At 38.4% G+C, this 27500-nt stretch overlaps 1 protein-coding gene across 5 annotated transcripts in view; it reads right to left on the reverse strand.

The window, feature by feature from the left end:
* Window positions 1-27500, reverse strand: part of LOC135198094 (uncharacterized) — a 189536-nt gene that overhangs the window by 38185 nt on the left and 123851 nt on the right. For all 5 annotated transcript variants that reach the window (XM_064225540.1, XM_064225539.1, XM_064225541.1 and 2 more), the window contains one exon: window positions 9482-9572. In XM_064225540.1, coding sequence (XP_064081610.1) covers window positions 9482-9572 — 91 coding nt within the window. The remainder of the gene's footprint in view (window positions 1-9481; window positions 9573-27500) is intronic.

The raw sequence follows: 27500 nt of genomic DNA on the forward strand, positions 1-27500 counted from the left end.
CTCTTTCAAGACTGAACAATGAACAATAATGGATGGGAATTTAATATTCAAGTTTAGCGTTAATTTTCACATTTCAAAATAAAATTACAATGGCCAGTAATTATTCTGTCAAATCAACATAGGTTAAAATGGCATTGTGAACAAAACACTGCCTCCAATAATTAGATTCTGATCCCCCGTAAGGTGCCCACGAATTAAGCGGGTACAGAGAGAGAGAGTGTTCGACATCATGATGTGTTTTGCGATGTTACCATTCTCTGAACTTGAGGGCTAATTTATTGGGGGCATTTCAGTGACCGTCATAAGAATCGACTGCGAAGCCTTTGCACTCGGCCATACGGTGACCCTCTACAAAGCTACCTGATCAAATGAAAGATTTAGGTGCGGTTTGTGTGTTTGTATGATGATTTTACGTTGCATGGAACCAGTGGTTATTCAGCAACGGGACCAACAGGCCAAGGCCAAGCCGACCACGCCACTCATGCGCTTTTAGGTGCTGGTGTTATCCGTAGAACTGCGCGAATAGTCAGGTCATTAAATCCGTAGAATTCAAATGAGACAGTTCCGAGTAGTGTGTATGTTTGTCTGTCTGTCCGTCTGTGTCTGTCCGTCCGTCTGTCTCTGTCTGTCTGTCTGTCCGTCTGATTAAAGTCAACCTTCCAAGCCAAGAGGAAAAACTTGCCCTGTCAGTTTCTAGCACTTCACCACTTTCCATTTTCTCTATCATAATGTCTTTTTGCTGAAGCAAATCAAAGCGTTGGCAACGTTAAAATTATTGTTAGGAGTTGAAATTTTCCCAAGTTACACTACTCTCTATCCCGTCATCCTGTAATGTCTTTTGCAATCTTCTGGTTACTGCAAGTAATAGATTCTTACATGCCCTCTCAAGCACAGCCGTTTTAAGTCATCTATTGCTCGTTTTATGCAAGAAATACTGTAAGGGCTGATTTGACGAATTAAGACAACGGTAATTATCACAAAATCTTAAAACAGGACGGGCATCTCACTCTCAGATAAACTGTGGTTCTAGTCTAAACCAAAATAGTTTATTAGGAAACATCTAATTCTTCTGCCTTATAAAAACTTGTAACACCAGTAACAAATATAATTAAACCTCCTAGCAAGAAAAAAATACCGATCTGGTAAACAAGTCCTTTTATATACAATTACGTTGGGTCGCATAGTAAATTTTAGGACGAGAATTTCAATATAGATTTACTCAATTATCTTTAAATTATCCATCGCTTTTCTGGATCTAAAAAAAACTGAAGTGTTTTGACGGGATCCAACGTCTTGCAGGATTATTCAGGAGTTACATTCACGTTCTGGTAATTTATGCTCGCCCCAAACCTATATGATGTACAGAACTTTTAATAATTTACATTCGGTTCGAAAATCTTCCATTTTAACCTATGTTGAATTGACAGAATAATTAATGGTTTTTGTAATTTTATTTTGGAATGTGAAAATTAACACAAACTTCAGAATATTAAATTTCCATTCACTATTGTTCATTGTTCAGTCTTGAAAGAGGAGGTATAACTTAAAAGTGGGAATAACTGTAAACGGATGGTTAAATCAGATATAGTGCTTGTGGATAACTTTTCGGTAATTACTAGTTTCAACAATTTTTTATCAAGTAGAACCCAAGTCCATTTGCAGGCTTTCAAAACCACTATCGCAGTGTTGAGGTCTATGTAACATTTTTCGTTTTAAGCACTGTAAACAAACATACATATCGAGTTGATCTGCCATTGACCATTAAGTAGGAAAATCCTTACAGTATGAAATCAAAGTTCAAGAGTAACCGAAAGGTGGTTGGCCGCATACCCCCAATGTTGGTGTTGTCAGGCCTTGACCATTTACATGAAGTGGGGCAAATAGAGAACATAACAAGAACAGTACTGCTTCAAGATCAATTCAGTTTCTAATGTTTGTTGGTTGTATTCAATGGTATTTAAAGGGATGGTTTTACCAGGTGGATAATTATTCTATTCTACGTCGCTTTTTAAAGATGAATCTCGGTAAAGTGTCATCACCAAAGCTTTACGTAAATATTCCAAAGCTACAAATAAAATAATCGCCTTTGTGCATAGCATAACTAAAAGAGAGAGAGAGAGAGAGAGAGAGAGAGAGAGAGAGAGAGAGAGAGAGAGAGAGAGAGAGAGAGAGAGAGAGTCAACGTGAAAATTCGAGCAACATTCAGTTATGTTAACGGAGAAAAAAGTAAAAACCCTCAGCGTTTAGGACTAATAATCACTAAATCTTTCAGAAAATTAACTTTAAAACGTAGCTTGATAAAAATTCTCTTTTTAGTTTGACATTTGAAAAAATGCTATTATTCACGATTTCAAAGTTTATGAACAAATCACTGACCCCTCCACAAAGTGACTTCAGCAGCCAGGCCGAACACACTAAGGGCACACTACCACAATTATGGGCTGTGGGTGCAGAGCGGTGACCGCGATGCGATGCCTCGAGGGGAACTGACCACGAATGCTGGCAAGCAGCGTCCACAGAGCTTCGCTTTGCTCTGTCTTTCCCCAAAGGGTGACCTTAGAAGCCAGTAGCCGCTTGCAACCCCAACCCTTCAAGCATGGGAGGTATATCCTGCAACCTACCCTGGCCAATGGCCTTCCTGAGCTGGCCCAGGTCTAGGTTTTTGCGACGTGGACCACCTTCCACTCGCTTTGATGGTCAAGGCGTTCGTCATTCAATTTCGCGGAAAGCATCAATGCCATTTCTAAGATTAACGTTTTCTTGAAAGGGCTGACGGACGACATTGTTGCATTATAGTTTACCCAATGATTACAGATTAGATATTTTTCTTAATAGATCGGAATAATTCGGAATACTTGCGAATGTTACCAGCAGAGATGACAACAGCAACCTGCCTGCGACGCACTTTTTCACCTGCAGGCAATTACACTTTCAAGGTGAGATGACAATCAGAGGGAAAGAAAGGGGGGAGGGGTAGAGAAGATTTGAAAGGAAATCTAGGAACATTTTTCATGGCGGGGGGTAGGGGGAGATTTGAAAGGAAAACGAAACATCCTACCAGTTTTGAGAGAGAGAGAGAGAGAGAGAGAGAGAGAGAGAGAGAGAGAGAGAGATGACCAAAATATGTTAAATACATTCCACGCAAAGAGCCAATGCCGGCTAGTCCAACTAACAAACCTGAAGTGACCGAATGAAAATTTCATCGTCATTACTCGAAGTGCCGGGCGTTTCAACTGTGCATCACGAATTTTAGTCTAGGCTCAACTGAACCATCTGTAGTTTATCCAGACACATTTTAGGATGGTCAATATAAAGTGTCTATTCCACCGATCTAATATCAGTTAAGCATGGGTCCAATGAAAAAGCCATTAGATTTATTAAGGGGCGTCTATAAAAAATTATTATTTTCAGGCAAACTTACTGAGTAAATTATTTTTTTTATAATAATGATAATCTGAATTTTTTTAAAGGAAAGAATGCCTCTTCTGTGGCTAGAATTCTAGCTCTGTCAAATCTAGCAACAGTGAATTAAATCAGCATTTCAGAGGAACGGTATAACCTGTTCTTGACAGGTGACTTTTTAACAAATCAAAGTTTGTAAACTCGACAAAGAAAGTAGAATCCTAACCGGGAGAGAGACCCACAGTTTCAGTTACTGACGATACTGATGAGAAAATAGTAAAAGAAAACTTAAAGAAAACTTAAATATAAGAAGCAACTTATTTAGAAACGTACAAGGGCCCGCCAAAGGGAATCATCCCTGTGGAGGTCTTTACGTAATGCCAAACAAAGCAAAAGTTACGAGGCATCTGAACCAGATGAAACGGACACTGAATTACTAAATTATCAGCATGATAACGAAGCCACAAATATGCTGCTGATCATGAAGTATTAAAAATCACTGATAATAAGTAACATTTCCATCAAGCTAATGATCAACTACACCCAGGAACATTTTGTGTCACCCACGAAAACCTTTAACGTCAACTAAGATCAGGTTCAGGTTCCGTGAAATAATGAAAACAGAACCTTCGTGATGAAGTAAACTTCGATCATTCGTTACGAATTAGTGGCTTATTTCCCCCTTGGATATTCACGTTACCACTTCACTGCCGACGTACTATCGACCTATAGTACAGCCATCAGTATACTGATCTTAAAATTAATTCTAAATTCGCAAAAGTATACTGAGCACCTAACTGACATGAATCAAGATCTTAAATGAAGTATTCCAAACTCTGTCGAACACATCCAATATCTCGAAAGGTAATACCTGAAACTGAGTAATTTTCCGAGAACCGCTGCACATCTACAACTTCCCACATCTGAAGGATTACTTCTCGGTTGCTCTCGAGTGTCAGAACGACCGGCGCCATCCTTCTTCACAAGGGAGAGCGCACCCACAACAAACACCATTTCTCTAGTTGAAACCTCACAGGTTCCCACTCGGGAATGGCGAGAGACTGATTATATGAACGGACAGTGAATACAGATTGCCCTGCATCATACACTCAATTACAGGGTAACATGCTAAACAATGACGTTTTCTCGATAATTTTGGATGTCAATATTGCCTGTGTACAGCTGATTTGTCATGTTTTTGTAACTGGTTATCTACAGCAATACCAGACTTGTGGTAAATAGTTATGCAAACTACACTATCTTTTTATCTGTTCAATCATGACGCACTATTTATAGAAACTAGAAACTACTCTCGAGCTACTTAACCCTACCCCTACGCCCAATAAATTTGGGAAAACCGGTGGTTTTTGGAGAATATCGAGGTATTTCTACAGAAGCAATCCACGGTGGCCTAGACTATGGCAATATACGTTTTCCTATGTTATTTTACTTATTGAACAAGAATTTAAATATTTGTAGGGAACTATTCTTTAGAATTACCCTGCGAGAAAAGTAACCGCGGATACGACATCCACTAGGGATTGGGGCGTCCAATGTATTTCGCCGTGTTTAGTACTGGCCCCTGGGGGTTAATTACAGTCGTCCGAATAAATATTACTTAAAATTCTTGTTCAGTAGGTAAAACTGCATAGAAAAACCGCAACTGCCATAGCCTGGGGCGCCGCGGATAGATACCCTAGATCTACCTAGACATTTCTTGTGTTGAAGGCCAACCTTACCAGTGATCATTTCTGCTTCCAACGATTACAACAGGTACCATTATCACGCTGTTAAGTGAAGTTCAAGGGCTGTTCTCTCAGTGCTGGAGGTCAGGGTTATCACAATCAGGTAAAACTTGGTACCATTGCATCGGAGGTTAGGATAGGTAAGGTCAGGCTAGGTATATTTGATCCTTTCATCCTAACCGGAATTTAGGCTTTTTTTTTTTATTAAGTTTATAATACATCATTCCCGGTTTTTTTTGTTTAGTTAATCCAATGTCTAGACAGACTGACAGAACGTCACTGATGAACATCTAACAGTAGTCCAACTAACAGTTGTCTGTTCAACAGACCCCCTTGCCTTTCACAAACGTAAACCTAAAACCACTTTTAATCGTTCAACATACAATACAAATTCAATTTAAAAAAAAAAACACATGAGAAATACCATTGCCGGCAAAAACCCTAATCATCTCAAAGCTGTCAATTCTACAGGGAGGAAGAACAACAGAAATTATACTTTAATGTATCAAGTGCATTCTCATATGAAAATTTAGTTAGAAAATTGGCGGTGTTGAAAAATAACTACGAAACGGGACTAACTCCGTACCAATTACTTCTAGTATTACTTTTATAACACTAGCATCACCTGTACATCACCTATTGCTCTTGAGATATTAAAACTGGATCAATTATATTTGATGAAGAAAATAACGCCTTTAAGAGTTCTCGAAGTTCTTGGCAAAGTCCCAATTAAGCCTGAGTGATGCTAAATGACCGGATGTTTTTCGGATTGTCACGTAGTTTGTTCGGTGTTCCAGCTCTTAGTAGATTCCAATGGCATCATTTATAACACTGATGAAGGCAAGACCTAAATAATGGTACCGATAAAACCTGGACGTCGTGCTTATTTCCCAAAAACCACATTTAAAGTTAAAAAGGCCATGGACTCAAAAGAGTGTAATCACCCTCTACTTTTTCTCCGAATGCGAGTTTGACCTAAACGCATGAAACCTAAGTCACGGCAACATATGGGAAGGGTCTTTATACGTTATACCCAACAGAATGCTTACCTGGATAAATGAAATTCTCCGAAGCACCAGAGAAACACCATGAAACCAAACTGTTATCTATTATTTCACTTGAGCAGCGGAAAAACGCTGAACGTATCACAAGACGGCCAATTTAATAAAACTGTTAAAAACTGTTGTACAACCTATTAAGTACAAACGCGTAAAAATCAAAATAAAACTGAGGACAAGTCCAAAGTTCCTCTTCGTACGGATCCTTGACCTTAACTAAGGTAATCATTGTCCCTGGCCCACGACTACCACCAGTCAGAGGGCGCTGTGACGTGAAATTGTCGGGGTGGGGATCAGAATTTTGAAAAGACCAATTACGAATCGGTAGTTTTCTCCGGGACAATATATTATCAATCTAAATCTACAGCTGTTCTAGTGTGGTTATTCGATCGCAGGGAAAATAATTCCGTAAATATTATGAATAGCCTAAGGCAAGGAAACTAATTAAGAGCACTACAGTTGTAGTGATACTTTTAATACTTGAATGATTTACTGTTCGTGACAAGGGTTTGTGGTATTTTCATTAATATAACTACGTGATAACTACTGCTCACAGCTAAAGGGGGAGAAAGAAATTGCTTTCGCTATCTCAAGAGACGTGCAGGAAAATAAACCTGTTCATGTTAAAAAAAAAAAAAAGAAAAAAAAAAACAAAAAAAAAAAAAAAAAAAAAAAAAAAAACTGCTTTTAATATTTAAGCCAGACACCTGCAAGAAAATAGAACCTCATACAAAAAAAAGGGTCGACATACACACTCTTAAAATAAAAAAAGTCAATTTTTATTATTTTCAGTAAAGAACCAAATAAATTTAACTCCCAGAGAATAACAACCAAAGAAGAGCAAGGCATCACATCACAGAATCAACTTCTAACAATAGGCACCGAAGCGCGATTGGAGTGAAAAAAAAAAAAAAAAAAAAAAAAAACAAAAAAAAAAAAAAAAAAAAAGGAGCGCAAACAGGGTTTCTGAAAGGTGTTGTCCTTTATTAAGCAAGCCACAAAAAGAGGATTTCCTTTCACCATTCCCGAAGTAGTTGTTGATACTTTACCCTTTCGGAAATTATGATTCAAAAGGGTAACTGCTGTTGGAAAAAGAGGTCATATGCATATACGGGTCAAGCGGGGGACAGAAAACTGGTTTTTCGATTCTTAATAATTGCTCAGACGAGCAGCTTTGTAAATAGGATGGCAAAAAGTCAATGTCTAGCGTTCGATAATATGATCAGTCAACCAAGGTTAAATAATAAAAAAAAAAATCTACCGATCCTAGCAGAGAGAGAGTCTTTCCAATTGTGAAGATAAGCAAAGAGGTACAAGGCCAGTTGCTGGTATACTTTAGTTGCCTGTCCAGATAGGAAGTCTGAATCTCTCTGGAAATGAAGTGTGCAGACATGCAGGGATGGGAAATAGGAAAACTGCTCGGGGTCAATGTCACTCCCAGTAGAGACTATATGAATTCGGAATAAAAACTTGTTCCGAGAATTTCCGACTATCCTTTCTCGTACTGGCTTTTTCCAGACACTGTTGATGGATGTTGCAAAAACCAAGTGAAAACAATAATCTAAATAATTATATCTTATGGAAATTCTGATTGCAAAATTAATTTGGGACTTGCAAAGCTATTCCATGCATTTTTCGTTAAAACTCGTTACAACTATTTTTTTCTGGTTCAAGACAATGAATCATAGTTTTATCTTTGCTGGATAAATGATGTCAAACAAGAGACTGACTGCAGTGCTGATGGTGTTGTAGAATAACGGTTGCGTTATATTTATGGGCAAAATAAACACGTTTAAACAATTCTACAAGTTTAACGACAATACAACCTAATGATTAATAGCGTGTACCAAATTGACTGCTTTAGCCGAGAATCTTATAACTTAGTAACTTGAAATGTGACCTCAAATAAGCAAAGTGCGAGTCAACGTAATCTACAATATGGTATAGATTTCTAAATGTGGAACAGTGTGTTTATCTGAGGTGAGGCCATTGTTTTCACTGTGTTGTTTATGATTGTTGTATTATCATCTATGTCACCGTTGCTATTGTAATATTATATATTGAAAAGCTTAGTGGTTGTGTGCTATTGTTATTCTTTATGAAACTGTAATGTAAACTTGAGGAAATACCTATTTGTGAAACTGGTAATTGTATGACTATTTCTCAACGCGCGATATTTCGTAACGCCTTACAAATTAGAACATTTGTCATCAAGCTGTAAAAAATATCTAATGCTTTATATAATACAGTAACGTGAAAGTCAAGTGGTACTCTGACATTCTTGTGCAAATGGTATAAAGATAACTAATCCGTTATCAGTCGCAGGCATATACCATGTGGGTTTTGGAGAGGCCTTATAACGTTGAAATCTAATACCGTTTGGATATTACGAAAAATGACCCCTTTAAAGGTACCGACACCTGTGAACAGAAAGCGCGTTTTAATCACTCGAGACGTCCATTCTCTCCCCTGAAATTAGTATTGCACGTAGTTCACCTGACCCCGCCTTCTAGAGAAACGGAGTGACGTCAAAGAGGCGTCTTGGGGCTTATTCATTCCTAGAGTGAAACTTTCACCTCCGGCTCATAAGGATACTATTGCGTAATTCTGGCCTCCAGTTTCAAACGAGAATTAAAATATTGTTTTTGAATCTGTAATGAATCTAGCTAATTGACATTACAGCTTAAACTTCTCCAAGGACAAGCTCCTCAGTACAGGAGCGCGTCCACTTAGTATGAATATTAATTATATAATTATATTATATATATTATATTATATATATATAGTACTATGTATATATATATATTGAAATTAATATTATAGTAATATATAATATATGTATACAGAATCACGAAGTTAGGAACGTGATAAATCATAAATAAAGATAAATGCACGAAGGAAAAATAAAACGAAGGAGTCTGCGAAGATCTTTTCGGCTTAAAAGCCCTTTACTGAAGCAGATACTCTGCTTCAGTAAAGGGCTTTTAAGCCGAAAGATCTCGCAGACTCCTTCGTTTATTTTTCCTTCGTGGCATTTATCTTTATATATATATAGGTATGTGTGAAGATGCACTCAATTTAATTGAAGAAGTTAACCAATTATTTGTTAAATTCACATAAAATTTTTACTATTTGGAAGTTATATTACATACATCATCCACACTTAACACTACAGCAGTGAAATTGCACATAACATTCTGTAAACAGGCTGCGTAATTAGTCCTAAAACTACTCTTACATATACAATTAAGAAAGAAGTAGAAAACAATGACTTACTTTATTAACAAAGCTATGATTGCAATAGCTACAGCGACAGATACCATAACAATGACAAGGGCCAGTCCCACGGGCGCCCCTGGTGGGCTCTCTGCAAAGAAGAAAAAAAAGAGAAATCATAAAATAGCGAATCTCGTACGAAAAGTTACAGATGAAAAAGAACAACTGAGAATGAAACTTACCATTTGACATCTTGTCAAATTACTAGTCGAGTTGAATATAGAATTTAGGCCAAAGGCCAAGCACTGGAACCTATGAGGACATTCAGCGCTGAAACTGAGATTGAGAGTAAAAGGTTTGAAAGGCGTAACAAGAGGAAAACCTCAAAGCAGTTGCACTATGAACCAAGTGTTAGGAGAGGGTGAAAAATAAGATGAAAGAAAATATGAAAGGAGGTACAGTAAAAGGAATGAAAGTGGTTGCAGCTAGTGGCCGAAGGCACGCTGCAAAGAACCTTTAGTAATGCCTACAGTGCACCGTATGAGGTCCACGGACGGCACTACCCCCCTACGGGATGTCCAAATGATAGCAACGAAATCTATTTTTAACATTTTCAGTCACACCAATATGTTTGAGCTCGAGAGAGAAAGCTAGATCCTTTTGAAAAAGTAGAATGCACTGCATTCGCCGCCGAGCTAAGGAGCCTTGCCCTTCTGTTCCCGTGTGGAAACTAGGAAATGGCGCCCCTCAGCTTGCCTCTTCTTCCTCAACCCGATACTGCACTTGAGTATTCGGGGAACACCCGCATGAAGCTTCTCCCGCCCGTCTCCTAGGCGGGAAAAACTTCACCCGGATGAAACCCTGCGGTCCGCCTTTTGCCCGGGAAAAAGGTCACCCGAGTTCTCTACAAACTACGACTTCCTAATCGCAGTGAAACATATGCAAACACACATACGTACATACCCCTCAGACAAACAGTAAGAGGTGGCAGTGATAACAGAACATCATTCCTTCTTATGACGGGTTAGGTGTATGGTATTTTTTATCGGTGTGTGATTGTAGGATTCACGGAAAAACAGTGTCGGGATCAAGTGTTTACTTTTTGAATAAAAAAATTTAAAATTAAGAGAGACGCTCTATGATAAAAATGAAAACACACTGTGTATCTATGAACCTAGAAAAAGGTGATATTGGGTCTTGAATGGAGGTGGCTGGCGTATGTTAACTAAAGTGAAGAAAAAACGTAAAAATTAGCAAAATTTTAACATGTCTGCAGAAGGCTATGATAAGAAAAGAGCAAAATTAAAGGTATAAGGATAAATGGCGAACAACTAATTAACATAGGACACTGAGAGTAACTAAGTATAACAGTGATGGTAGGATGACAGAAGAGGCCAGTTATCTAATACGTAGCGTAAAGAAACCAGCAAGAGAGAGAGAGAGAGAGAGAGAGAGAGAGAGAGAGAGAGAGAGAGAGAGAGAGAGAGAGAGAGAGAGAGTTGACATGCATAAGCCAAAGTCCCCATTGTGATGCTTGTTGAACACACCCCTTTATAAATTAAATAAAAGCTTGATGCTGTTGAGATAAATGAGGTGGACGAGAATCATTGTGATAATGGTTAAAGATCGGCATGGTTGGGAATATCGATTATTGGGTTTTCAGATAATTTGGTCATGTGAAAATAAGGGAAAATGATAGCTTAGTGAAAAGTGTATAAATCGATAACTGGTGTGTAAGTAAAATGTTCACTTACAGCAATTTACCCATTTTTTTCGCATATACCGAGCGAAAAATTAATCCTGAAAAACATTTTATTGCTACAACAACAGAATAATAGGTGTGGTAATTTTCTGAACAAGTGAAATTAATCTACATGTCAAACTGAACACGGACCACAGAAAAATATTGTACAAATAATGCAAAAAAATGCCACGAAAACTTTAAGCATTTCCTCCACTGGTGCCTTTGAAAAATCCTGGTACAATTCCGCCCTGGTAGCTCCGGTTAAATGCTCGATTCGCAACTTCAACATGTTTGGGATCTATAAATATGATTGCCAATATAAATGGCCAAGTTATAGTCGAGTTTTGTACGTTCCTAAAAACTTTTAAAAAAAAACTGGTGTTCGAGCTGTGGAGGCTTATAAAATTTATAAATCGTCTAGATTATCTCAACCACAATCTCTTTGGCCAACAAATATCAGTTAGACAAATAATTAATCTCTAAAGTATTTGAAGTTGCACCAAGCAGGTATCTAGAATAGGGGGGATTACGGTAAGTGTTTTTATTTACCCTTATTTTTAAGAACATTTAATTTAATTTTAGTTTCATCTAACTATCTTTTAAAAAAATGGGTAGTTTGCGTATCCGCTGTAAGGAGTTACAGCTCCTAAAATAAGACTCAAAGTTTTGCCATCCATCAAGTAGAATAGTTTGTCCTATCTAGCATTATGTACGTTTTCTATTTACTTGTAAAAAGAAAATGTAAATTAGCAATGACTTCCGCTAACAGGGTATACTAATTTATTTTCTTTATGCCTAATTCTAAACAAGAACGTTACTAAACCGACAATTGGGATCTTGAAAATTAACTAATAAATACAGAAAATTAACCAAAAAGGCTCTTAATTATCCATTTTGATTCAACAGACACCCGTTACAACCCAGTTTAATTTACAATGACCTAACGTAATGGTATACAGACAGATACAAATTATCCATAGGCTATACAAATTATCCTAAAGTTGAAAGCACAAAATGTTCGTAAAATTAAATAAATTGTTAAACGCTAGAATTAAAGGCTACTAGCAATATATAAACATCAAGAATAACCACAACGGCGTCTTACAATTTGCCATTCAACAATTAACTGAAGAAAATTTTAAAATGATTTTCGCAGAAATTTTAATTTCAGACTTTCAACAATCCGTGTGAGGCTGTAGAAGACGACACATTCAAATTTGTAAAATATTGGGAGAGCTGGACTAAGTTACAGAGTGAGGTTGCTGTTACTCGGTTATTCAATATTTTACAGGTCATTCCACACGGCAAGTAAGTATACTATTGCACAAGATTTGATGGTTTAGAAACTCAAAAGAACGTGATCAAGTGAAACAATCATTTGCCCACAACGGAGACAACGCTGTCAGCGTACACTCATACATACAAGCGCATATACATGTTGTTTAATACACCTGCCTCTTAATGTTATGTTGACAATTCAAAGAAATTCCCTAATATGAGTACCTACAGAAACTCCTCAAAGGTTAACGAATTAACTAGTCAAGAAAACGAGTTTAATTAAAACACTGTAACTTCAAAGACAACAGCTAGTTTTAAAAACTAGTATTAAAGCACATTAAAACTAGAAATCATCCTACCAACTGTTTCGTGTGTAGCAGAAAACCATCAAAGAGACATTATTACAACGGAAATGTTCTTCGAAATGAAATAAAAGGTAGATAATGCAAAATGATTCTGGTTAGTCGTCATGACATCGTAAGAACTGTTCGTTCGGGAGAGGAATAGAGGTGGAAGGAAAAAAATGACGGCCTTGGGCCCTGGATGTGTTTGTGTATCGTCTGATGGAGTACGGCCCGGGAAGGCATCACGCTAGGGAGGCAGGTCGTGATAAAAGGGGTGGAGCAGGGAAGGCACAAGGGAGTGTGTGGCAGGGATCTCGAGACCCCGTTTGGGAATCCTGTCGAAGCAAAAACTCGACTTGCGTCCCATCTTCAGGCAGCCATCTTCATTTTTTCTATCACTGCTGCATCGTTACTGTCTTCTTGTGAACGCTTTTGTTTGTGAATTCAAGGCCAGAGCACTGTTTCTCTTCGACAACAAGCGACACGCACAAAAAATAAAATAGAATAAAAATAAATAAAAGTAATTTGGTGATGCCTCTTGCGTAGAGAGAGGCGAGGGAGGGGGAGTTCCAGGTTTCAGTCCCACAGTTTGTGAAAAGTCGAGTTATGGTGATTTGGTTGGGACTAAAGCAGGTTATCAGTAAACGCTGTATAATTTGCAATTCGAAAACAGAAATGAAAAGATTAATAATATGTCATAAAACGTAGATGCGTGATCAAGATGGACAAAAACTCTCAGAGGAGCGTTATGCAATACATTACTATCGCGTCAGATTTGTTCAAGGGCAGATAATGCTGAAAATAAACTTAATAGCATGTACCATATATGATCAAATACCCCCTATAAGTATATATATATATATATATTATATATATATTATATATATATATATAAGTATACACACATATACATTGTATATAAGGAACACTTGATTTATGAAGAAACGCTTAGAAAATCCTAGGAAAATAAGCTGGAGAATTTTTGGAGACATTGCAATTACTTCCATATTTATTGTCACAAAAGTGACATGCAAATAAACTGTATACACAGAATGTATTGACTGATGAAGTCGGAAGGACCGGATTTTTCTGAAAACCCTATCTAAGACACCATGCTCGTGGAAGTCCTAGGTTACACCTAATCAGCAATGAGCCGGACAGACGCAATGACGTCCTCTCATAACCTGAAAGCATCATCGTGCATGCGACTCACCGCTGCTGCCATCAACTGAAGAATATCTAAACAGAGAGAGAGGGGCAAAGAGAGAAGTCGGGAATTTTACTGCGGCCTCTTCAAAATTCAGAGGGTGTAAATTACGTAAGCACACCTGCCCCTTTTTACGAAGAAGTAGTTGTACTAATGTCAGGATCAAGGATAACTTCCGAAGGTTGCAGGACAAAAAAATGCTGGGACAGGACTCACTGCAGACCCACTCCCTGAGTTTTTGTTGAGATTTCTTTCAAGACAGTTTTCCTTTACAGCAAGAAGTGGATGCATCAATATGGCTTCATCATTATTCCTCATAGGAGTTTAGAAGCAATGCTTTCGAGCAGTTGAAACTGAAGATCGCGTATTGAACACATGCGTTTGTACGAAGTCCTTCATAAAAGTTTAATTTTCATTCTTCCCGAATGACTTTATTAAATCAAATATAATGAATTCGCAATGCGTACCTTGAAGCCAACTAACAACTCAAGATAATTTCTTTTCGTTCCATCGCTAGCTGCTCCTTTACCAAGCGAGGAAGGGACGGGCTAAGCACCTGGCCTCTCAGCCCCTTCTGGTTGATAATTACTGTTCTTTTCCAAGAGGATTATGAGTTATTGCGAAGGAACTCCTCAACTTACAATGGGTTTCATCTTCAGCGTTAAGAAACTTCTACAGCTTTTGACGTGTCATTATCAAATGAAGCTATGTGAGACTCCTAGGAGGCTGGCATGCGAACTTGTATATTATAGGTTATTTAGAAGTGAATATGGGTTTTACCGGCGAATTAAGATAAAAACGGAAAAATTATGCACAACCAAAGCTACAAACTTGTACACAACATGATAACATCACGTACTATTTGACTTCACCCGCCGGACAGACGTTGATAAGATAAGCTTCTAAATTTCATCATTTATGAAAGTACACAGGAGTCAACTCATCTGATCATATAAATGAACATACGTACGCGCGCGCGCACACCGCGCATTCTCGTTCAGACAGCAGAAGGACGTCATCTTCGCAATAGCGTGAGAAGGGTTGTATAGAACCAACCCCCTTTTCTTCATTTTTTCTCATCATTCGTGAACTCGTAACGAACTACAGTTTACAGATCAAGGAGAGAGAGAGAGAGAGAGAGAGAGAGAGAGAGAGAGAGAGAGAGAGAGAGAGAGAGAGAGAAATTACTTGCAGTGTGTCTGCTTATAGTGTATGCGCGAACAATTCATCGAAAAAGCTTAACGACTTGAAGACGAAGCTGGCCTGGTAAACTCGAATAGTTAGCATATGGAATGAAGCTAAAGCAGCGATACTGCATAAAACTCAAACATCAGGGTAGGTGCGTGGGTGGTGGTATAATCAACGACCTTTTGCGCCATCGCCCACCCCTGTTGCATTTAACTACTCTGTTGAAGGAAGGAAAAACTCAAAATGAGGCAACCTTACCTTACCACACCCAGGGCACACGCTAGTGACTAGTGTACTACTCCCCACTTCACGATACTATCCCTTCCTTCCTTCCTTACACTTCCTTACGGCTCGTTCGGGTTGCCCCAGCCCCTAGGCCCCTCAGTGTGAGGTATCTATATCTCCCATGTATAGAGAGGAGTTTTGAATATCCCTTTCAAATAGTTTTAATCATACAACTGTTTCCTTACATTTTTCATATTAAAAATGATTACGGCTGAAATGTGCTGTAAGCAAGCCTGTAAGAGTAAACTAAAAATTTTTTATGCACTCTTAATCCACACCAAATAATAACAAATATAACAAAAAATGAACATGAAAACCTCCGGCATATTCTTAGGATCCTCTTTGTGGAAAGGAAGGACGAGATAAGATTTGGTACTGACAATGATACCCAGATAAAAAGCAGCCTTGGAATCACACCATGGTACTTGAAACGGTAAGGGACAACGCCGCTGATCAGAATATCAATTGTGATCTCTGCTCCTCATTTTTCTTTTTTGGTAGAGCATCCTGATCTGTGCATCAGCACATACCAGATACAAGGCCACCCCAAATTGTTGAAAGATGTATCTGAAGCTTAGGAAGGGACTACTTCCCTCCGCGTACCTATATTCTTCATGCGAAGGGAATCTACACTCATTTGGCAAGAGCAATACGCACCCTTTCAACGTATGCCTGGCATTATGGCAGTTATCATTATACCCATGCATTAAAAGCCGACAATCTGACCTGGAAATAAAGATAAATCACTGGTTATCCGGACAAGCCCCCAAATTAGAAGTTAATCTTATCAATAACATCAGTGATGCTGAGAGCAGTGACGACTGATCTTGATGGATGATCATCAAAATAAGGTGGCCCCCCGAGGTGGCCCTTCCTTCCAAGGGCAAGGAAATAGGAAGAACAATTGTTGCAATAACTGTTTCAATACAGAACACCAATGGTGTCACCACACACCCACGCAGGACGAGCTCAACGAAAACCTCAAAAATTCAAGCAGCTCGAGATTCACTTTTGAGCCCTACTCTCAAAATGGACACACGCGGAAGCAAACCTCATTTTTTGCTACTCGCATTTCACCTTCGCAGCTTCGTTTCAGCGAGGAAGATAAAGGTAAGGCAGGAGAGGGGCTCCGTGTATTGCGAGAGCTCTACTTATAAGAGAAACAGAGAGGGAGAGAGAGAGAGAGAGAAAAAAAAAAGGTTCACGTGACTCAAGGAATTTCCTCGTTGAGCTACATCTACTCTTGATCCCACGTGGAAAACGACGTTCGAAATCATTAACATCATTATTGTCGAGGCAAATATTCCCAGGCATTTCTTTGATCTCGATAAGAAAACTTCATAACTACTTTTATCGTAAGAAAATTTCACAAGAAGTACTAGCCTCAAACATTAGGTTTCAGTAAATTGACTAAATACCAAGTTCAGCAAATTCACAGTTAATGCCAAAATAGCAAGTTACCATTACTGACCTAACAATTTAACAATTTTGCAATGGCAGTAGGATCCACTCAACAGGCCCTGGCTGTAAGCAATGCTAAAGTATCGTATCACGGTATAACTACATCTACTCTGGAATACACATACGACGGAGAGATGATCTCATCTGAAACTTCATGGTCGTAAAGTATGGCCCAGAGATGTCAAAATTTATAATATTGCACTAGACAAAACCTCTCTCTACAAGAGAATTTATTACAGATGCTAAGAGAATACGAGTGTCATTCTTGCTATTAGTTCCTCGGGTGAGTAGGCGACACCTCGTCTGGAGTTTCTCTCTCTCTCTCTCCGCCCTAGCATTTTAAAGGATTCGACTGTTTTCCTAATAAGGATAGAAATTCCGACCTAATGGAATAAGTGCGATTCCCAGTTTCATCAATATACAGTCATTTAGTAATAGAAGTTATAAAATCACTTACTTGTGGAATTTTATCAGAAACTTTCATTTTAAAAGTTTACACTTTCGGAATGCATCTACTTCATTTGAACAAACTGCAACTAACAACTAGGTACCCAAGTCTGAGCCCGGGCCAATACAAGCACACTGGATCGGCCGCATCGTACCTCCTCGTCCAGTTCCAGAACCGGACATTAAATCAAGAAGCTGTTCCTTTAAACAAGATTTATCCTTTCTGAACTCTCCCCTTACTTCTTCGGTCAAGATCTTACAGAATCGCCAAAAACGAAGGACGTTTCAGACTCCAGTATAAAATTTCAGCACTGGGTGCATTAACATAAAAAAAATGTTAAGAAAAGAGGGTGTGCATAGAATTTAAATTAAAAATATTAACGTTAAAAATCCTCGACTGGCAAATAAGGAATCCTATGAGCAAGTGGAAATCTGGGAAGGCTAGAAGGAACTCAAAGCCACTCCTCTTACCCTGGCAACTTCCAAAGCCAGCCACTTTTGAACTGGCAGACAGACATCTCTTATCAAGACTCGTATCTCACCTGAACATCTTCCTCAATCACACTCAACTTACCCGAGGCCAAAAAGAAAATTTACAGTTAATAGTGAACACTGGTGTTGGCTACCGTCCTAAGATCTCGCAATGTAATGACAAATACGTGGAAGAAATGAGTATGATGGTGACCTTGGAATGCAAATCAAGTACTAATTAGACTGGAAAGCCTCTTACACGGGCAAAGACAATCACGGAACTCCCGTGATATTTTATATTCAATACGGAATCTCTGCCGGTAAATACATTTGCCGCTAATTTAAATTCCCGTCTCACTGACAATGTTATATTATTACAATACTACTATCTCAATGCCAGCTAAGCGTTATCGGAAATATCCATATGCATTTGAAAATGTGCAAGAAAAACCAGTCTTATTTCCTTTTCACAACTTCGAAAGTGATGTAAAGGATCTTCCTTATTTTCATAACTTTGTTGGTTATGAAATGAGGAGTCATGTACGTTGCATGAAATGCCAAAGTGTCAAGCAAGCAACCTTAATCAACATCATAATGCTAATTCTCAAGGAAACTAGGATACAAACTAACAGATTACATTAAAAACTACTCGGCCCCGCCCATAAGGAAGTGTGTGATTGCGTACATTAGTAAAAAAAAAATATTCACCCCTTTTCTAACATTTGCTGTTTAGAGAGAAAATCCCGAAAGATTATATATATTCTATATCTATTATTATATATACATGGTATATAATATAATGTATATATAATATATATTGAAAATAGATAATTATACATTAATATAAGATAAACATTATATATATATTATATATATATAATCTATATAACATATATATATATCTATATATATATATATATATATATATATATAATATATATATATATATATATTATATATATATATATATATATATATATATATATATATATATATATATATATATGTATATATAAAGAAGCAAGTTTCGTAATAAATGTCCTCTCAGCATTGAAACTGTCCTTGCAGTAAATGTCCGCAGCTTTGAAGGCAATAGCTATAAAAATAGTTATCCCAGTTATGTCATCTTACGACCGTTAACTTATCCTTACAGCACAAAGGAAAGGAATATCAAACTATCGCATTTTCTGGAAAATATTGAAAAAAAAAGGTCAAGTGAAATGAGCTCCACTTTCTCCGAACACTGCCAAAGTGAGATGGTTTGTGACGAAACTATATTTCGAAAGAAGAGCACTCGTCCTCTTGCGTTTAGTCAGAAATAAAGCAAGGTGGGTTTGTCACAAGGTTAGTTAGCTTACATGAATTTCCAATGTCCTAATAGAACATAAACTTAACAATTTCTGCCCCCTGCCCCACCACAGACTCACCCAATCTCTCTATATACGATGATAAAAAAAGAAACAAAACTGCTTCAGCATAAAGGAAAGCCGAATTGGACGACAGAAACACTGCTACTACAGAACCTCATTGTAAGCAGGAGCCGATTAATAGTCACGACGGGAGGAGACTAAATGACACCATTTCTTACACAAATAATAAAAAGCAGCACCCAGCGTGTGACAAACAACAACGAATGAATAACAGATGCCAATGATGAATACTTAAGCGGAGCCACAACGGCATGCAGTGTCACTAATGGCGTCTTAAATGAAGAAAACACGAATTAATGTGACAATCCCTCATTCTATCTGCATTCAAACAAACTGCTTCTTGTGCTACGGATTGCACTCAACAACATTACCTCAGTGTCCTTATCGTACGTCAAAGGAAGGAGATCGAGTCCTTCGTCAGGACAAATCCTGTCGCCACATACAGAAAGAAGAAGAAGAAAAAAAATATATGATACGTAGTTGTACAATAATGCGCGACATTTTCGCTAGGACATCGCCGAACACATTCGCCTCATGTCTGGTAAACCACAACAACCGATAGCTCTATCACCATGCTGACTTTATCAATGGTATTGGGATGTAAATCTGCTTACTCAAAGACCTGAGATCTTGGCAAAATACTTCGTCTACGAAGGCGATCGACAACCGAGACGCAAAACTCTGCGACGGGAAAATGCCATTGATGACAGTGCTCGAAATCGCGACGATAATGTCACATGACGGACGCTATCGCCGGCCAGGGGAACAAACCAGTGAATAACAACAAATCGCTCCTCTGAGAGAAGCAGACAGATAAAACCACAGTTGCTTTCGAGGCGAGCCAAGGCCAGCTCTAAGCCTTGCTGCTGCTTCCGCATTTAGAGGCCGTCTAAGCATTCGTCCCAATAAATAATATAGTCAAAGAGGTAAGCAACAGCCGCTGCCATAATCGACCCCTCTGAGCATTCTTTTCTGCCCGAATATTCATCGAACGACGTCCATAATGTAACAGAGGTGTCACGCCTGCTTGTTATTTCTACAGAGCTGCTTTTTGTTCATGTTTATTTAATATTCACCTATCCACAACTTTCGCAAAGATGACAAACAGGATTGCTAACGCCAAAAGCGGTTTGACAAAATCATATACTTGTTTACCAAATAAATACAATACATTGCCCCTCTAATGTCTGGTTATAACCAGTACATAATATACCCTAGAATGTTGATAAGAAAGACCCCAATATCTCTCTGGGTCCAAGACAGGAGGAGTAACTCATGTAATAACTACTTAATATTTCACGATAAAGTTTTTTGCTTTTATGAATACTTGGAAAATCCCCCTCCCAATACCCCCAACTCTCTCTCTCTCTCTCTCTCTCTCTCTCTCTCTCTCTCTCTCTCTCTCTCTCCTCTCTTCACACACACTTAGTATTCATGATTAGACATTAATGCTGATGGTAGGCACCTTGTCAAGGATGCGCACAAACAAAAATGCGTGAATAATGAAAGGAAATCCTATACATGTAAGTGCCCTGAAAGGGATCAGCGTAAAATGAAGGAAATTCGGCTCAAAATGATTCTAAAATTCAAGAACATATAAATAAATGTCACAATTCATTAGAGGATGGGAACTTACGATGGCGACCCCAGCAATTCTCAAAGCACATGGAAGAGTACATAAAAACTGCAATGATAATTTTTGTCACGTTACCAAACTTGGATGATTGAGAAAGTATAAAGAGTAATGGATCTCAATTACACATCTTATCGTTCCTTCGAACCGGTGACTAAGAACCGTCATTGGTAACAGCAGCACAAGCAACAGAGCACAGTCTGCAAGCAGGACGAGGCCAAAGGAGAGTCAGGTGTCCTCGGAGATCAAATATTTAGCGTTTGACAGAACACCCAACTTGGTGACAGGCAACCTTTATGTTCCATTAATGATGAGCAGACAAGCAATGCATTAGTTTTATTTGATTTTAAGGGAATGATATTCACACCTACTTGCTTTTCTCATATATTAAATTTTTCAAGAGCAAAAGCAACTACATAGCTTCCTTTTAGTGGAATTCCCCGTTACCTTTCCATCATTTAAGTCCACTTTCCTTTCCTAAATTATGATGCGGTTGCGTAACACGATCCTTGGGCACTTTTTAATGAATACTCATTATGGTAATGCCCATTTTTTTTTTGACTATTCATTAGCTGCGCTTACATTAACAACAGACGCCCCAAGGATTCTAGCTTCATTTCATTAAGCACAGGAAATCTGGCCCAACTATCATTACAATGCCTGTCCTATATGAGACTGTAAGGAAACTAGCTCAGATCTTTCGTTTTTTCTCTTAACTTTTCATAAACAATGACCATTACTCAAACACTACGCTGGAGGCACTCATTTTGTCATCAGGGTGGTTAGCATTTAACAGGGAAAATATTTCTCTAGGTCTCGAGCTAATTTCTGCTTCTGTCGCCATTTATATTAACCTTACATCACCTGTCCCATTGTTAGATATCAACAGTGTCAATCTTTTGTCATTTCTTTTTATCAATAACTGCCTCGTGTGGGCCACTTTCCTAAAAATATATTCTCTTACTGCAACATGAATATCTCTTCTGCTTGCACAGCCCTTCCTATGCCCTCTCATCATGCTATAGCAAACTTTTTTTTCACCACCTATCTACTCCAATCTGGAAAGCAGGCTGCAATAGAGAGCGGTTCCCCTCCGTTTCAAGGAAGACACCAGCGCCCTTTATACTATACTCCTTTAGGGAAGACACACTTCTGGGTTAGGCGCTGCTTTTATTTTCCTTCCCTTTTCACCCTAAACTTCTTCCTTTCACTTTCTCCTCGGACTTCACTAGATAAGGACACAATTATGCTGATAAGAACAAAGTTCCAAACAATTATTGGGAACAACAGCAAATACAGATGTGCAGATAAACACCTACGCATCCAAAACTTCACAACTTTCCTCTATACTCTGGCTACAAAAGGTTGAGACTAGAGGGTGATTCGCACTGCTTGAATGACAAGCCAATAGCCGAACAAAGCCGGATAAAATGAACACACAATTGAAGGATAATAGCCAGGTAAGCTCAAGGCGGGGGTGGGACAAAGGCAGTCAAGAGAAGGGAAGGGAACAGGGGCTCCCAAGCAATCATGCAAAGCCTAAAAATCTTGCGACAGGATTCTGAGAATCCAGACTTCGACGACTCAATGCCTTTGTCAACAGCATGTATGTATGTATGTATGTATGTATGTATGTATGTATGTATGTATGTATGTATGTATGTATGTATGTAATTTCTGACCTCAAACTTCTCTAGCCTACCAAGTGAATACATGTTTGTATGTATGCATGCATGTATGAATGTATATATGCAATTTCTGACCTCAAACTTCTCTAGCCTACCAAGTGAATACTAATAAAATCTTTCAAGCCCATTACGTTACATGCAAGGCAATGCATAATGCATCCTAAACCAATATTGGTCAACTGTCAATATTTTTCGCCGAACTTCCTCGAAAATGGACTTTTGTGTTCAGCCGACGCGATCACGAAGGTTTGCACATTAGAATTTAAAATGCCATAATTTCATCACTCAGCCTTGAATAATTTTGCCAAAATGGGGAAAACCAAAGTCAAAGAGAACCACGGCACCAACGAAAAAAATCCTACAGGATACGTAACGAATCTGTGGTATAACATGAACAGGGTAAGAACACGAACTGCATCCGGCTTACTCAGTGTACAGTCATGTGATGAAGTGCAATTGTTTGAGACATACGAGTAATAAAACTTCTTCAAACAAACTGGCGAAAAGCATATATTTCAAAGGCCCATTACTGAAGCAGCTCACACTATCTGAACAAGGCAGAGACAACGTAAAGAATGAGATTTAAGTTACAGGACCCTAGGAGTAAAAAGAATACCGAAAGTTTTGCAAGTTTTGTGAATGTAAATATATTGATATTGCTCTAGTCCAATGCCAAAGGGATCATTTTATAGTTCGTGCATATCATTCTCAGATCCTGTCGCAAGAGATCGTCAAACAGAAGATTTCGAGAAAGACCTCCATACGTCATACACAAGCAATTACAGATTGGTGGGAAGATTCTCAGGGGCCAAATTTATTAAGCATTTACCTTTCATTTGATCTAACGTCAGAGTTATACATTAAATTTTTTACATTTATAAATCGAAGTGCCTCAAAAAGGAGGCGAATATATTGCAATAATACGTTACTTCAATGCATGTTAATAGCCGCCTCAATACTAAGAAACACTTGTGAAATCTTCCATCACGATATGGGTACTCGCGCCACAGAGAGAGAGAGAGAGAGAGAGAGAGAGAGAGAGAGAGAGAGAGAGAGAGAGAGAGAGAGAGAGAGAGAGTCAACATTGCTTAAAATGTAACAACCAAGCAACATGACTTGAAACGCGACTAGAAAAAAAATTAGTTACTGAAGATTAACTTCCCAACCAAAGTCAAGTGGTTAGGCTGTCCAATCGCAGTCAACGTGTTAACCTACGAACAAGACTATTTATTTATCAATATTGTCCTACTCTGGTGTGAAACAAAATACAGGAATATAAAAACAAACACGCGGAGACAGAGCTTCAAAAAATGAATATCCCTTCACGATGACTCACTCACGTGACGTGACGCAAAACAGAAGCATTTGGTTAAAGACAGACAGACAGACAGAGAGAGAGAGAGAGAGAGAGAGAGAAGGAGTAGAGAGACGAGAGAGGGTGAGATGAGAGAAAAGAGAGAGAGAGAGTCTATCGTGACCAGTCAAATCTGTTTGAGCTGAAGCATAGAAAGATTATACAGATATTTTTTTTTTCAAGTAGTCACATTTATTCAAGCCAAACAGATTGTAGATGAAGTTATGCAAATGGGTAAGAATAATTTCCAAATGACTTGGTAGGTCTTTCTGATATCTTGTTATTTTAGGCCAAGCTGGCGCCAAATCAGCAAAACCTCTTGAACCGAAAGCAAACCGTATCCAACGTCTTTATATACTTCGAGTGAAACGTCGAGGGATACGGGATCAGTTTCAGAAAATATTTCTGGAGGAAATCTAACAATTTCATTTTCCATCAAGAGAATGAGTCATTAAATTCCCCAAGAAGCGGCAGATTAAACAGGGTAGACACTAGACACTAACTAAACCAAGAAAACTGTAGCCTATAAGGGAATATACCGAGGAACCGGCAAGACCTTAACTATTCACATCAAATGTAGACAGGCCAATGAAATTTGTAAATTGACAAGTAGACAGAATTGGTAGACAACAGCTTGATCGACGCCCAAAACTAATCAGTCAAAAATATAGGGGTAAATAAATGACATTAGATGTTCTAGGAATGTCTCCCCAGACTCTTCTGTTCACTGCATGCAATGCACTTCACACGAAATGTCGGCAAGAGTAATTCACCATTCTGAAAATTTCATGTCTCCTCCTCATCCCGCCAAGCGAGGCACCAGCGCTATTTCACCACCACTAGTGTTTTCCTTGACGTCACCACATCACGACCAAGTCCAGTCTACTTTACATACCGTTCACGCTTTTCTACTCTCAACTGGTGGACGAGAGATCCTGAGTCTTCGTCTAATCAGTTCTTTCGATCTCTTCTTCCACTTCCTTCAAGGATTCTTGGCGTCGTCCATCGTGGGTCTATGGAAGCCAGCAGGAAGACTGGTCCGCCGATCTGTGGAAGGCCGAGCTTGTGACGAAGGGGAGCGTCGTCCCTCCTCCTCCTCCCTGGGGCGCTTCACGCGCAGTAGAGTTTGCAGCAAAGGAAGCAGGCTAACTGTGCCGATGACAGCCGAGGGATTAAATAAGTACAGTGGGAATGATATGCACCAGGGAAGGGGGTTGGCAGGGGGGGAGAGGGGATTCGGGAGGATAAGGACGAAGGTTTGGGAGTGCGGGGGTGCAGACGTATTTCCAACGACGATATATGTAACAGATATTTCTGCTTCATAGACCTTAGGACGTTCGAAGGTTAGACACTCATGAAATGAGCACCATCTTCGATAGATCTAATGCCGCGAATGGACGTCGCGACTCATGATCTCTTTCTTCAAAATAGAAACTATTCATGGGCACGATTTTCGGGCCTCATTAAAAGTGGCCCAGTAATGAGAGCGACTGGCATCGGCTAAGTTCATTCACATGGGCATGACGTCACCACCAACGTCACAACAACCGCTTCTCACCAGTGGGGCCCCAGAATTCTTGGGGGACAATTTCGTCAACAGGTTGCACGTGGTGCCCAGGATGGCTTCTATAGATTAAGTGTGTCTGAACGCCCACCCGGCTGACAGGAATTGATTGAGGTCGAAACGTGTCTTCATAATCACTTCTGCGCAATTAGTGAGACTTTTAAGACACAAAGCCAGTTGCAATTTACGTAAATAGGTGTATGATTAAAATTTCTCTCTCTCTCTCTCTCTCTCTCTCTCTCTCTCTCTCTCTCTCTCTCTCTCTCTCTCTCTCTCTTTCTCTCTCACACACACACACACACACACATTGTGCACTTAAATGGGTAATCAGAAGCCGTCAGTTCAAAATCTCTTCCGCATCCAAGGAGCAGGTCATGGGACTAGGAACCCCACTAACAAATGTAAAATACCAGGATTACCTTCTGCTGTTACTATCAATAAAGGCAAATTATATATAATATATATTATATATATATTATTCTATATATATATATATATATATATATATATATCCTGGGAAAGGATTTCCGAAACGTTGGTGTAAATACAAAGAAGAAATAATATCCAGTCTTCTTCCTGTATATACATATACACATATACATACATATATATACACACACATATATATATATATTATATATACATATAATATATATAATATATATATATATATATATATAACAGGAAGAAGAAGAAGACTGGATATCATTTCTTCTTTGGATTTACACCAACGTTTCGGAAATCCTTTCCCATCTTCTGGGCTATAAATTGACAATCACAATATCAAAATGCTAAAATAAGCTATTATGAAAAAAACCCTAGCTTTACATACTAAATCTCTTATAATTTATTAGCTTATGTTAGCATACATTTTATATTGTAATAATTAATTCTATTTATAACCCTGAAGATGGAAAAGGATTCCCGAAACGTTGGTGTAAATAAAAAGAAGAAAAATTACTTCAGTTCTTTTCGCTGTACTCTTCATAATTAAACTGGAGCTCACCAGGAGCAAAAATCTTAAAATTTATAAATTTATAATATATATATAATATATATATATCTATATATTATATATATATATATATATATAGTATAATATATATATATATCAATATATATATAATATATTACAGTGTCCCTTTGTAATTTTACGTGGACACGGGAATGGAATGGAAAACAGTGCGAGAAAAAAAATGATTTTGGAAAAGCGAATTTCTGCAAGCTCAAAAATTACAAAAAGGGTCTTCTATATCTGCGTAAAATAGGCACCACTGTTGGAATGGATGATTTCTGAAGAAAACGAATTCATAATTATATCTAGGAAAGAGATTAGTGGGGGAAAGCGTTTGCTTGATTGCGTGTCATTACAGAGTAGAAGGATGAGTAAGTTCGTGGATGCCATGTCGAAAAAAGAAGAGGCTGGATGCACAGCTAATCATTACTTAATTGAAGTGAAAGGTTAGACAGATGTCAACTGAAGATGAGGAAGAAATGAGTCAGCCCATGTCATTAAAACGAGCGGATTGAAAACAAGGCCTTTGTGATTACAACGAGATTAAATAACAAGAACGAGGAAATGACATTTTTGTAAACGAAAGAGATTATTGTTAGTGCAATCGACCTTAGTACGAACATTATTTGGCATTTTGTGTACGATATGGCCTTAATGTCATATCAAAAAAAAGTTCTGTCAGACTTCCTACAGTTTCTGTGATAAAATATTTCAATGTAGAGCCAAAGCATAAGTGGAAAAGCTAACATTTTCAACTAAACACAAGGTTTTGTTATCAGTCATTTATTAAACTTTCCTTTATCACTGTGTTCATTTACTGGAATCAACTAAACACTAGAGCCTTCACTCAACAATGTCACAAGAGACAAACTGAAAAATACCTCACAAAACAGATCCTCCCCAAGGGTACTTTCCATACCAACGAAAACAACTATATCAACACCCATCCTCCATCAATGACAGCACCTTC

This window comes from Macrobrachium nipponense, chromosome 21, assembly GCF_015104395.2.
Source record: "Macrobrachium nipponense isolate FS-2020 chromosome 21, ASM1510439v2, whole genome shotgun sequence".
NCBI classification, from domain to species: domain Eukaryota; kingdom Metazoa; phylum Arthropoda; class Malacostraca; order Decapoda; family Palaemonidae; genus Macrobrachium; species Macrobrachium nipponense.